General features: G+C 39.6%; 1 protein-coding gene across 2 annotated transcripts in view; it reads right to left on the bottom strand.

Annotated features, from left to right (window-relative positions):
* Window positions 1–15,000, bottom strand: part of mtus2b (microtubule associated tumor suppressor candidate 2b) — a 60,287-nt gene that overhangs the window by 34,891 nt on the left and 10,396 nt on the right. For both annotated transcript variants that reach the window (XM_073924241.1, XM_073924242.1), the window contains exons 2-4: window positions 5,877–7,916; window positions 4,775–4,982; window positions 3,197–3,400 (exon numbers count right to left, since the gene is read on the bottom strand). In XM_073924241.1, the coding sequence (XP_073780342.1) occupies window positions 3,197–3,400; window positions 4,775–4,982; window positions 5,877–7,748 (2,284 nt within the window). In that variant the 5' untranslated portion in view covers window positions 7,749–7,916. The remainder of the gene's footprint in view (window positions 1–3,196; window positions 3,401–4,774; window positions 4,983–5,876; window positions 7,917–15,000) is intronic.

The following is a 15,000-nucleotide window of genomic DNA, read 5'->3' as shown; positions in this document are numbered from 1 at the left end:
TACCATGTTACTTTGAATATTCGATCGAAATTAGCATGCAAATATGACTTGAAAACAACATTAACGCTGGTTATTTGACTGTGAACAATGTTGTACTTTGATAGTCATTGGCTGCTAATATGATTTCGCTATTTAGAGTTTGGAAATAATACTTTAAAGAAATTATTTTGTTAAGGGGAAAGTCTGAATGTGCAAATATAAAACCAGCTTTACCTCTATCCCACCTGCAGGTAAGATTGTTCATAGTGTATTTAGTCAATGCTAGTCAACTATGTGTACCGTTATGCATTTCTACCTGAACAAATTAATGTTAATAATATAAGCTGTTCACGAAACTCAACTAAAAAAATAAAATATATTTTTTTAACAATGAAACAATTTATTGCTGTGACATGTAGTAAATACACTACGTTTTATCATACTAGCATGTGTGGAAGTATTTAAAACAAGTGTGTTACAACTGGCCCTGTGTTAAGTTCTGCCCCGCTCTCCCCTATTTTAATTGCATGTATTTAATTACTTATTTAATTAACTTCGGAAGACAACTCAGGCTCGCCGAAAACACTCTAGCTGCCATTTCTCCGCCAAAAAAAAACTCATACCGGAACTGGGTTTACACGTTGTTGACGTACTTCCGGTTGCGTAAAAGGTCTATAACCAACGCAATCTCACGGCAATTTTTTTATTTAGTGGCTAATTCGTACAATCTAATTCGTACAATTTAGTACGATTAGCTCATCCCCCAATGATGGTTGGGTTTACGGGTGGGGTTAGGTGCCACGCCTCCCTTTTAAAAACGTACAATTTCATACGACTGAACTTGTACGAATTCATACGAATTAGCCACTAAACTGGCAAAACGTAAAATACGTACGTTTTCTCGTGAGATCAGGCTGAAATAACAGCTTCTTTACACTGTACAGTGCAATACCCAACCCTAGAAAATACTGACAAAATCTAATATCTATCTTGAGGTGCTTAAAAAGAATATATTATAGACATTCATAGCAAGTATTTTCAATCAACTTTCCCTCAGTAGTCACAAGTCCAAACCTTGCAAGGGGAAAATACTGATGTTGATGTTGAAGTGAATATGTTGAATAGACTTTGAGTTCCCTGAAAAATGTGGGGGGTTGGGTGACATTTCAGCAGCTTGTGTGGCAATTAAGAGGAAGCAGATGCTTTGAAGTTAGTAAGCGCATTGCTTGAGGCGTCATACAGCCGTCATAAAAAATAAAAAACAATTCAGTAGTACATTTACTGAGAGGAAAGAAAGACACTCAGTCAGTTCTGTGATTATAGACAATTGTATTATGACTCCTCATATAGTAGCCAAATGTGTGCTTTTATTATTATTATTATTATTATTATTATTATTATAGTCATGAGGCACAATCTCATATTTTCTATTTCTGTTTTTCCAGCATCCTCCTTTTATCGACTAACTTTATTGATCTCTTGACCTGACTGTTGAAAATGAACCTGAACTCCAGATGGAAACACAACCAAAACCCAGCTTCATAGCAGATGTAAACAGGGCCTATGTCTGATTATAACAACCAAACCTGTTTCACATCATCTTTTCAGCTTTTCAGCTACAGACAAGAGGTGTGTGCACAATACTTGTTTCTAGAATCCAGAAAAATTTATTTAAAAAAATAATAATAAGAAGAAAATCGTCGAGTTGTTCCTAACTAGAGACACAAATATTACATGAGCAGGTTCCAGAAGTTTAAACTTACAAAAACAAGTTACATATCAGGAACAGTATGACTGCCTTTATCAAAACTATTAACTTCTATTAGATAACATATAAAATCATTAAAAATATTAACATTATACGGAGCAGAATACGTCCAGACAGAGGAAGATGGTTCTCTGAACATGTCTCACCTTGTTTATTTTTTTTAAATAAAAGAAAAACACAGTTTATATTAGTCATTGTTAATTTTCTCAATGAAAATAAGGGTGAAAACAGGAATGCATCAAAATGAAAATTCTGGGCCAATACCGCAACCGAAAATTCTGGATGCACTTGGCCAAAAACCTATACCGAAAATGCTTTGTGAACATTATTTTATTCAATGATATAATTTTGTGGACAACACGCTGACGCATTGTTGAGCTCTGTCACCTCAAAGCAAAAAGGTTGCTGGTTCAAGTTCCCGCTGGGTCAGTTGGCATTTCAACTGGATAACATATGTTGGATAAGTTGGCGGTTCATTACGCTGTGGCGACCCCTAATTATTAAAGGCACTAAGCCGAAAAGAAAAAAAAATGAATGAATAAATGTTTTAATTTTGTGTATTATTCAAATGGCATTTACGCACAAAAAGCTCAATTCACACACCGCCATTCGCGCAATTCGCGTCATTCGCAGTGCGCCATGTACGCGTATCCCCCCACAAATTTCGCATCTTTGCATTGACTTTAACATGCGCTTGATGCTTCTTCTGCATCAGGTGTAAAGGCAGCATAACTCCCTACAATCAACACCAGCCGCCATGTCAATTTTAGATCAATTCGGTAAAATCTCAGGATATAAGATAAACTTTTCTAAAAGCGATATATTTCCGTAAAACCCTGAAGCTCAATTAGAATCATTTTCAGCTTGACAAGCTACAGGGCAAACTGCTAACAGTGGAAAAGCTGTCCATACGGAGGTAAGCAGTCAGCTGGTAAGTGTTAAAAGGAACAGCATCATACCGCTCTGTAGGGTTCATTTTAAAGACGAAATGCAGCTATATGTACTTCTGGATACAAAATCCGCAGAATCTCCAGAAATGTATACAGGGCTACGCTTTCAGAATGAGTCTATGTTAGAAAATTTCAGTACCGTTATACCAGGGATAAACCAACCCTGTTCCTGGAGATCTACCTTCCTGCAGATTTCAGTTGCAGCCCATATCAAACACACCTGCCTGTAACTATCAAGTGCTGTTCAGGTCCTAATTAATTGGATCAGGTGTGTTTGATTGGTTGGAGCTGAACTGTGTAGGAAGGTCGATCTCCAGGAACAGGGTTGAGCACCCCTGCATTATACAGTACCATTAGAAGAGCACAAAGGAATTTGCAGCATCTATGAAATCTATCAATCCAATGTGTTTTCCCAGTTTTCATGTGTACTCCTGCACATGAAGTGTGTTTTGCGTGTGGATGACAGCAGAATGATGACAAGAAGATTTGGGAAACTCACGGTTGGTTCGGCAGTGGTCACTATGTGCGCTGTCGCTTGATTGATTGCTGGACACAGATGACACACTGGCACTGCGGACGAAGCCAAAGGCAGCCAGTCGAGCAGGAGGCAGATGGGAGAAGCCGGGTGGACGAAGTCCAGATTGACCCGCTTTGGGGAGCAAAAATTTGGGGGACATACCCAAGGGTAGTCTCTTCTGGTCCACTGTAAGACAGAAGAGAAATCTGAGTGCTTCATTGATAGACAGTTTAATGTGGTATTACTATCCACTACACATAACAAAGCATGGAATACCTAATCTTTGGACTTGAATCTAAGGGCCTACTCACACTATGCCATCCGTACCGTGCCCAGGCCCATTTCCCGGATCGTTTGAGAAGTGTGAGTGCGCTGAATCGGGCTCAAGCACGGTTCACTTGGCCGGCCCTGGCCCGGTTGGAAGAGGTGTGCCTGAGCCCGGTTCACTTGTGCTTTGGCGCGGTACGCTTGTGTGTGAGTGTAAAACGCGCCAAAGCCAGAAACTGAAAGCGAGACGTGACTTTTAAGGGGCTGTTTCATATGGATTTATTAATCATTCTTACTGTTCAGTGAACGCAAACTGTCGTAGTTTATTAAAGACGCAAACCCCTCACTGCACGACAGCTGCACGCCTTCAGCAGACCTCCTCATTCCTGCAGCACGAGGGCTTTATGATTGTTTATGAGCGCCAAAACTGGCGGATCTGTTCGGCGAAATATCTGACTGCGTCACCGCATCCCTAAGGACTGTTTTGCGAAATATTTGACTGCATATCAAACGACTAAAACGATACAACTAGAGAAATCTCCACTGTGCTGAGCAAGAGCACTTACTGAACAGCACAGCAGCAATGACGTAAGCGTGCGAAGCCCGTTTATGGTGTGAGGGCGGGCCGTCGGGGGAGACAGGAGGGGGGACAAGCGTGCTTTGGCCCGGTTCGAGGCAACTGTACCTAGTGTGAGTACGGCCTAAATTCTTGGAGACTTGGAACAAGTCATATGATTTTAATTGACTTTTATACCACTCATATAAAGCATTTTGCAGCACTTTTGCAGCTTAATAATGCCCACTTATATACAGTAACCAACACAAAAGAAGTTTGAAATGTGTAGATTCTTCATTGATCCTGATATTTCACACAAATGACACAAAAATCCAGTGCCTACATTCATTTTTAGAAGGCAAGGAAGAGACTAAATTCAAAATCGCATTTAATAGAGGAACAACTAAAAGTGAGACCAATTAATTTAGATTTATGTGTAAATGCATGACAAGGAACAAATAGAATTCAAATAGAAATTGTAATACCTGTAAGGATCAATATTTGAACCAAAATAATGGCACTTCATAATCTCAGCTGAAGTAAAGTCTACGTATGGGTATTACAATACAATTAATGAGTCCGCCTCTGGCAGTATAGAACTCCTGTCAAGTTTTGTGAAATAAAAATTAAGCATACGCATAAAGCAAATCAATATTATTAAATTAAGCATTGCCCATTCTGATCAAAGACAACTGATAACTGGGGACTTGACTTTAAGGGTTTTGGTGCCTACTGACCTGGGGGTTCCTGGTGACTACTTGAAGCCTGAACAGCTGGAGCCATATAACTGAGGGGTGATGCAGACCTTTGACCTGGCACAACAGTCCTGTTCTTAGTAGCAGGCTGTCTGGTGACGGCTCCAAGTCCGAGCTGAGGCTTTAATGCTCTAGGAAAGCGGAAAGCAGCAGCAGCATCATGGGTATTTAGCTGAACTGCTCTACCAACCTGGAACAGCAAAAAGCATATTTGGACATCTTTGTTTTTAAATTTAATACAACATTGGAGAGAGCCAATAATATTCAATAATTCATTTTCTTTAGTCCCTTTATTCATCAGGGGTCACCAGAGCGGAAAGAACTGTAAACTTCTCCAGCATACAGTATGTTTTACGCCGTGGATGCGCTTCCAGCTGCAACCCAGTGCTGGGAAACATCCGCACACACTCATTTACACACATACACTACAGTCCATTTAGTTTATTCAATTCACCTATAAAGCATGTGTTTGGACTGTGGAGAAAACCAGAGCATGCATCCGGAGGAAACCCACGCCAACGCGGGGAGAACATGCAAACTCCATACAGAAATGGCAACTGACCAAGCTGGGACTCAAACCAGTGACCTTCTTGCTGTGAGGCGACAGTGCCAACCACTGAATCACCATGTCGCTCAGCAATATTTTTAATATTATTTATTTATAACATTTACTTCAGTTTCACTTTCCCCATGATAAAACATCAAATCTATGTCTTTTTCCTGCTGAAGATAAGAAAAATCTTCCAAACTTTTAAGACCATCATAAAGTGTTTATTCTAAAATTATATCCCAAAATGTTTGAAAATCAGTGGATGGAGAAAGGCCCCTGCCAATAACCAAAACAGTGGCAGTGGTCAACCCCCTTACCACTGTGGTGGTTAAAACTTCCAACAGTCACAGCCCTAATCTCTATGACATGATTGCTCTCAGCACTGCTAACAGAACTGATCCTTTTACCTGGCCAGTAGATCAGTACATCTTCAGTCAATAATTTGTGCTTACTGCAAACACTCCCCTGAGCACAACGCATTTTAAAGTACTGTATTAGCAACTGTGAATCTATAATACACAAGACAAGACCCACCTCATGTAAGCACTGATCCGGCAGCTTCCCGTGGAAACTCTCAGATTTGCCCACAAGTTTATGGGGGACAGTATGGCTGGGTGGCCTGATTCCAGATGCCATTAGTCCTGGAGGGGAGTAGTAGCCTGATCTCTGTACCTCCTGCCGGTATTTATCATACAGAATATTAGAGGAGCTCAACACGGGTGAACCTCTGGACCCCTCTGTCTTGGGCTCTTTTGAGGTTGTTGAGCTACCGTATGGCGTAAGTCTTGGTGGAAGTGTCGATACTTCGTAGGGACCTTCAGACATTTGTTTTACTTGGGGGCTCTTGCGGATATAGGTTATGATTTTTGGTCTTACGTTTTTGGGCTTCTGAGGAGGAGAAGACTTCTTAGATTCAGACTCCGCTCTAGAGGGTTGTTGAAGAATGACAGTTTTGGGGAGACTGCTACTACTAGTGAGGAAACTTTTACTTGGTTGCCTCAATCCAGTGGTTCCCCTTTGAAAAGATTCACTCTGTTCTTGACTTGCTTCTCTTGTGCTTAAATGTTTGGCTGGTGATGAAGGCGGCAGCTTCCGAGGTGAACTATGATTGGATTGAGGGGTCTCTGAGCGAGAAGGGCTTGCCCAAGGTCTTCGCCTTTCTAAGCTAGAACTAGAACTTCTGGTTCTTTCAAAAGATGATTGTTTCTTGTATGGTTGTGGTTCAGAACCAGTAGAGTGAACAGGTGAACCCTTTGAGCTTGATTTTGAGATTTTATCAGGAAATTCCTGAAAGTCCTGTGACTTAAGCTTATTCTTTATAACACCAGTGGAATCATGGGAGAACCTTCTGATGTGTGAAGTAGACTGTGTGTTATCTGAGACAAGAGGTTTGCTTGGTTTCTCCTCAGCGGATATTGGTTTCAAATACGGAGACTTGCCTTCTGTTAAATGGCACTCATTTGCATGAACTTCAGATTCTCTTGGATTGTCCTGACCGGCACTTCCTGATTCGTTAGGGACATTTGTGATTCTTGTAATGCTACATTCACTCATACCATTTGTGAGTTGACCTGAGCTCTCGCATCTTACAGAGTCAATAACTGATTGGTTTTCTTGTGCTTCTAAAAGTGGTTCCTCAGGCAAGATGGTTGAGTTAAGATTGAGATCAACACCGCCAATGTGTGTTGTACATTTTCCTGACTGATGATGCATGTTCTCTGTGTGAAGAGAGCTCTGGGTTTTGTCTGAAATTGTCATACAGGACTGTGAGGCAAGTGTAAGATCCTCAGAGAGAGTTCGGTAGGGCCCTAAGGGAGCATGCCAAGAATCAGTGCTTTGGGTCCGACCAGCATGGTCCAGGGCACTGGCAAGACTTCCTCCAAGACTAGACATTGTAGAGAGACAAGTGACGAAGACATCGTTTTCAGAACTAAACTCCATTTTGGCTATGCTGTTCACTGTTTCTTTGCTCGTGGACTGAGGACAAACAGTAAACTCTTGCTCACTTGAAGAAAACTGGGGAAAGACTTTGCTATCAGACTCTGCATCACTCTTCTTCATGTTGTTGGATAGAGCTCCCTTCATGACACCTTTAGGAATATTGTTCTCTCCATCATCTTCTAATTCCTGAATTTCCAACATCTCAAACTCTGCTAAGTCTGGATCATCACAAGGGGAATCTGTGCCCTGAATAATCATCTTCACCTGTTCTTCAGTGTGCGATACCCCAGAGGACACAGTGTCGGTTGTTTCCAAAGTTGTTCCTCCATCCACCCTCTGGATTTCATTAGCATTGGCATCTCCATCCAGGGAATCCTCAGCATGTCTGTTGTTGTTCCTGATTTCGTCGCAGTTATCTTCATTGGGGGTCCCGAAGGATATGGCGTGTTCATCGTTCACACTCATGTTTCCTGAAGGTTCATGTGTTCTCAAGCTTTCATGTAGAGTCTTGTAGATCCTCCCTTGAGGTCTGGAGCACTTTCCGCTTTCAGGCTTAAAGTAAGTAGTGGCATCTTTTACACTGTTGGTTAAGATACTGATTGTGGGTAGATGGCATCAGGAGTTGTCTTCAACCTGTCAAGGCAAGTAAAAGCAATATATTTAAAAGACTTATAGAGCATAAAAGCTGTAACAGAAATATAAATAAGAAATAATCTCTCTCTATATTTTTTTCCTTGATGACATTCAATGTTCTGCAATTAAATAGATTTGATGGTAGCCTTTTAGGAGTTATGACCAACAAAGGGTCATGTTGTGGAGAAACTGTGTAAGTTCCCCTTAATTATGGACAATTTTTAAACAAACAGTTTTGATCATGTGATTAATAAATTTGAATAAATTAGACAGACTTAATCCTTAAGAAACTATTCTATGGTGGAAATCTGATCAATGACACATTTGATATCGGTTATGGATATAAAAGTACTTTAATTTCTTGTCACTGTACACTTGCAAGTCATTGCAGATTTGCTGTGTGTTTTGCATTGTATTGTTTTTTATCTATGGGCGAGGCAGTGGCGCAGTAGGTAGTGCTGTTGCCTCACAGCAAGAAGGTCGCTGGGTTGCTGGTTCGAACCTCGGCTCAGTTGGCGTTTCTGTGTGAAGTTTGCATGTTCTCCCTGCCTTCGTGTGGGTTTCCTCCGGGTGCTCCGGTTTCCCCCACAGTCCAAAGACATGCGGTACAGGTGAATTGGGTAGGCCAAATTGTCCGTAGTGTGTGTGTGAATGTGTGTGTGGATGTTTCCCAGAGATGGGTTTTGCTGGAAGGGCATCCGCTGCGTAAAAACTTGCTGGATAAGTTGGCGATTCATTCCGCTGTGGCGACCCCGGATTAATAAAAAGACTAAGCTGACAAGAGAATGAATGAATGAATTATGGCCTCTAAATTAGACAGTTACATATCCTAAAAGATGCAAATTACTTACCATTAAACTATTATTTATTGCAAAATTAAAACAACCCATGTGTTTAACCCATACAGCAATCACAGCAGCTAAAAGCCCATCCATCATAAAGAGATTCTACTAGACTGACTGCTGCCATCCCAACTAATTTTGTGCATTCACCTTTTTTTTCTGCCTTGGTCCACTTTCTTGACCCACTTGTGCATCTGCTGATTCTGTGCATCTGCAGGCAATCATTACTGTCCACTCACAGTGATAATAATGTATCATTATCTCTCTGTGCTTTCACAAATAACCCAATAAAAAAGTATTTTCCTCATAAGCTTTTGATATATTACAATGATATATGACAATACCATACAATAAATGCACCTTATAAATTGTAAATAATCGTGTAAATCTTCTTTCTTCTTTCTTTTTTGTTTTTACCATTTTGGGTAAATTATTAATTTTGAATATGTTAGAATCATGCTAGGAACATGGTTTTTGTGTTGGTATAGCTTTAGAACATGCTATAGCAATATGTTAAACATAGTAATAAAACAGCTGAATCATGCTAACACTGTGTTTACATGCTGTTAATATGCTAGTTCATAGTAGCCATGAGCTAAATATGTTAGAAGAGTCATGCTAGCAACACAATAATGCATACTAGCACAGTGTTAAAACATGTTAGCATCAACAACGAAAGCATCAAAATGCTTTTTGTGCTAGCACAGCTATAAAATATGCTACAGTATGTTCATTTTCTTTTCAGCTTTGGCGCTTTATTATTCTGGGGTCGTCACAGCAAAATGAACCACCAACTTATCCAGCTTATGATTTACGCAGCGGATGCCCTTCCAGCTGCAACCCATCTCTGGGAAACATCCATACACACTTATTCACACTCATACACAATGGACAATTTAGCCTACCTAATTAACCTAATTCAACGCCAAATGACCCTGCTGAGGCTAGAACCTAGCACTACCTACTGCGCCACTGCGTCACCTCTAAAGTGACATTTAAAAAATATATATTTTATTTACTAGCTAATAACCTTATTATTATGTATAAAATGAAACTACTGAACCTAATTATACGAACCTGATGCTCATTTACAAGAAAAGAGGTCTGATGGATTTAGAGGGTTTTGCATCTGAACTTTTCATATATATATATATATATATATATATATATATATATATATATATATATATATATATATATATATATATATATATATATATATATATATATATATATATATGACTGAGGTCAGAATTATTAGCCCCCCTTTGAATTTTTTTTCTTTTTAAAATATTTCCCAAATGATGTTTAACAGAGCAAGGAAATTTTCACAGTATGTCTGATAATATTTTTTCTTCTGGAGAAAGTCTCATTTGTTTTATTTCGGCTTGAATAAAAGCAGTTTTTAATTTTTTAAAACCATTTTAAGGACAAAATTATTAGCCGCTTTAAGCTACTTTTCTTACACTGTCTACAGAACAAACCATTGTTATACAATAACTTGCCTAATTACCCTAACCTGCCTAGGATACCTAATTACCATAGTTAAGCCTTTAAATGCCACTTTAAGCTTAAAGAAGTGTCTTAAAAATATCTAGTCATGTACTGTCATCATAGCAAAGATAAAATAAATCAGTTATTAGAGATGAGTTATTAAAACTATTATGGTTGAAAATGTGTTGGAAACGGGGGGGGCTAAAAATTCAGGGGGGCTAATATTTCTGACTTCATCTGTATATATATATATATATATATATATATATATATATATATATATATATATATATATATATATATATATATATATATATATATATATATATATGAGCAATATCACACTCGTAGCAGTGCGATATGGCTGTATATCGGCACTGGTGGGAGGCGTGCGTTGCTTTAGTGCCCCCACCAGTGCCGATATACAGCCATAACGCACTGCTACGAGTGTGATGTTGCGTTTATACAACAGTTTGATGACATAATTGTGTATATAAAAAAAAATCAAACATGGAGAGTCTCAAAAACCCTTTTGTATGAGGAACTACTTTCTTCCGGATTCAAACCATAAGCTGACAGTTAAACAGTTGAGCAAGCATCTTTTAAACTTTAGATTTTTAGTGTCTGCTTTTTGCTGGCTGTATGTGGGCGGAGTAATACACAAAGGGTAAAGAGGCTGTAGAAGTTCTGATATTGCTAAATATTGCACGGCTATCAGCCAATCAGATTTGAGAACCAGACAGAACTGTTGTATAAATATATATATATATATATATATATATATATATATATATATATATATATATATATATATATATTAATATATATAAATATGCATATATATATATATATATATATATATATATATATATATATATATATATATATATATATATATATATATATATATATATATATATATATATATATATATGCATACATTTTCATGAAACATCAAAGTTTGTCTTTATGAATTTATCTAGTTGAATTTAGTCCCTTTAAATGATGAAAAAGCTGACCTCCACTCCCCAATGAGCAACTATCTCTAGTGACACTCTCATGTAAAATGCTATAATAATAAAAGCAGCCACTGTTCTGCTGTCAGAGACAATGACTAACTGTCACACACTGATGGTCTTCATAAGAGTGTGTCAGTCGCATGTGATTATCGTCAGGTCTGCGGCTGGTCACAGTGTGTGACACCACCATTCACAGTCAGGAGCTGTGGATTTATAAGAGGACTATAGAAATAGAGGATGGCAGGAAAGCTGCTTTGAAAATAAAGCTTGTCAAGAAACAAGCTAGGGCTGTGCACTGCCTGATTGACATGCGATATAAAGGTGGTCTGAGAATAGACAAGAAGCGCTGCATTAAATGACATTGTACCGTACGTGGCATATCATTAAAATATGGAAATGTATTTTACCCAAGTGTTTTGAGCGCTTGTCTGCTGTTACTGATGATGCTTTTTTTTTAATGGCCTTTCATGTCATTAACCGATGAATTAATGCTGGAGTCATTCATTCATTTTCCTTCGGCTTAGTCCCTTTATTCATCAAGAGTTGTCACAGTGGAATGAACCGCCAACATATCCAGCATATGTTTTACGCAGCGGATGCCCTTCCAGCTGCAACCCAGTACTAGGAAACACCAATACACATTCATTCACACACATACACTACGGCTAATTTAGCTTATTCAATTCACCAATAGTGCATGTGTTTGGACCAACGCAATCTCACGGCATTTCGTAATGTTTTGATTTAGTGGCTAATTCTTATGAATTCGTACAATCTAATTCGTACAATTTAGTACGATTTCCTCATCACCCAATGATGGTTGGGGTTGGGTGCCACGCCTCCTTTTTAAAATAGAATATTTTTGTACGACTGAACTCGTACGAATTTGTATGAATTAGCCATTAAAATGACAAAACGTAAAATACTTACGTTTCACCATCTGGAGGAAACCCACGCCAACATGGGGAGAACATGCAAACTTTCAACCCAGGCTCATTCTGAAAACATAGGACGTTTCTGGAGACCACGAAATACATCCCGGGAGGTACGTATGGCTGCAATTAGTTTTTTTAAGCGAACGCTACGGGGCGGTATGACGCCGTTTCCTTTCGCGCTTGCCAGCTGACCGCTTACCTCCGTGTGGAGGGTTTTCCCGCCACAACCAGTTTGTCCAGTCAGCTCATCGTGTGCGTCGGCAGACTTCAGATGCAGAGAGGAGGAGTTGACCATGGTGACCGGGTTCGAGTCCGGGGAGGAGCGATTCCAGACAAAAACTGAATCCAAAAAATAAAGCGAACGAGTTCATAACAGGGTGAGAACGTGGTGAAATCCGAAAACATGGTGAAAAAATCAGCACAGCTTTTCTTTTTCTGGACGGTTTTTGTAAACCGTCTGTTGGGTTTAGGGAAGTAAGCGGGCGGGCGGGTCAGTCGGTAAAATTGGTTGGGTTTAGGGAAGGAGGAGGGTGGTGTCAGCCGATTGGCCGGTCGCACAGTCATTCATTCAGTCAGTCGGACAGCGTCCTCTGGCGGGTTTACGCGAGAACATCGCAGGCGCGTACGGCACTCGTGAGAGTCGTCTGAGATGCAAAAAAGCTCGCACAGCGGCCTCTATTCGCGAAAACAAAACGTCCACGGGACTACGTTTTCAGAATGAACCTGGGTTGCAAACTCTACACAAAAATGCCAACTGACACAGTCAGGATTCAAACCAGCGACCTTCTTGCTGTGAGGTGACAGCGCTACCCACTGCACCACCGTGTCGCCAACAAGCACTATTCTATACATACAAAAATAAGTAGAGTAAATTTCATTCCAACTTTAACAGTCTTCCTTTAGCATCTGAAGTCTATACATCCAATGACTCTCAAGGAGTATCAGTCTACTCAACTGCAGCGTTGTGGTTTCTGTGCCGTTTATTACTGTGTTTCTGAAGGAAACAAAGCTGCAGTCAGAGGAACTGAAAGAATAGAGTTTAAAATAAGGCTCTGCTATTGACTGTCTGAATCTCTGCAGCTCTATCAGCAGGGACGAGGTTTTCTTCTGGCTGACGGATGTGGAGCTGACAGTGAACAGATGACAGCAGTGATGCCTTTGTTTCCACTTTGTTCAAGAGAGCATGCAGGATCAATTCTTGCTCTGCTCTTATTCTGCTGCAGAGTGTGACTTATTACCACAAACCAAGATATACAGTCTGCAACACAGTAACACAAACGGGCCACACGAATGCATTCATGATTGCCAACATTAGTTCAACTATAGATGTCTTTATACCATTGTCTCTTGCTCTATTAGTCTTTTTTTAGTTTCTAGGAGCATAAGAACCACACTTATGCTTCTTAAGTGTGCTAGGTGTGTGATCTTACTTTTCTATAACAGTTTGATGGCACAAATGTAAAAAAAAAAAAAAACACAAGTGTCCTAAAAACCTGTGAGAAACATTATCTCTATGATCTCTATAACTCCATGTTTTTATATCACCTAGCGCAGGGGTGTCCAAACTCGGTCCTGGAGGGCCGGTGTCCTGCAGATTTTAGCTCCAACTTGCCTCAACACACCTGCATGGACGTTTCTAGAAAGCCTAGTGAGAGCTTGATTAGCTAGCCCAGGTGTGCCTGATTGCGGTTGGAAATAAACTTTGCAGGACACCGGCCCTCCAGGACCCCTGACCTAGCGGTAGCATATATATTATTAAAATCAACAGACCAAGAGCTGAGCCTTGTGGTACCCCACAGTGTACTTTAAATTGCTTCGATGCCTCTTCATAAATTTTTCCTTCGGTTTAGTCCCTTTATTCATTAGTAGTCACCACAGCGGAATGAACCGCCAACTATTCCAGCATGTTTTATCTATCTATCTATCTATCTATCTATCTATCTATCTATCTATCTATCTATCTATCTATCTATCTATCTATCTATCTATCTATCTTTGTTTCTATCTATCTATCTATCTATCTATCTATCTATCTATCTATCTATCTATCTATCTATCTATATATCTGTCCGTCCATCCATCCATTCATCCGTCCGTCCGTCCGTCCGTCCGTCCGTCCGTCCATCCATCCATCCATCCATCCATCTATCCAATTATTCATCTATCTATCTATCTATCTATCTATCTATCTATCTATCTATCTATCTATCTATCTATCTATCTATCTATCTATGTATCTGTCCGTCCATTCATCCATCCACCCACCCACCCATCCATCCATCCATCCATCCATCCATCCATCCATCCATCCATCCATCCATCCATCCATCTATCTATCTATCTATCTATCTATCTATCTATCTATCTATCTATCTATCTATCTATCTATCTATCTATCTATCTATCTGTCTATCTGTCTATCCGTCTATCCGTCTATCTATATATCTGTCCGTCCATCCGTCCGTCCGTCCGTCCGTCCGTCCGTCCGTCCGTCTGTCTATCTATCTATCTATCTATCTATCTATCTATCTATCTATCTATCTATCTATCTATCTATCTATCTATCTATCTATCCATTCATCCGTCTCTCTTTCTATCTGTCTACTGTTCTATCTATCTATCTATCTATCTATCTATCCGTCCGTCCGTCCGTCCGTCCGTCCGTCCGTCCGTCCATCCATCCATCCATCCATCTATCTATCTATCTATCTATCTATCTATCTATCTATCTATCTATCTATCTATCTATCTATCTATCTATCTATCTATCTATCTATCTATCTATCTATCTATC

This window comes from Danio rerio, chromosome 15, assembly GCF_049306965.1.
Source record: "Danio rerio strain Tuebingen ecotype United States chromosome 15, GRCz12tu, whole genome shotgun sequence".
Taxonomy (NCBI): Eukaryota; Metazoa; Chordata; class Actinopteri; order Cypriniformes; family Danionidae; genus Danio; species Danio rerio.
This window is presented reverse-complemented; position numbering and strand designations above follow the sequence as displayed.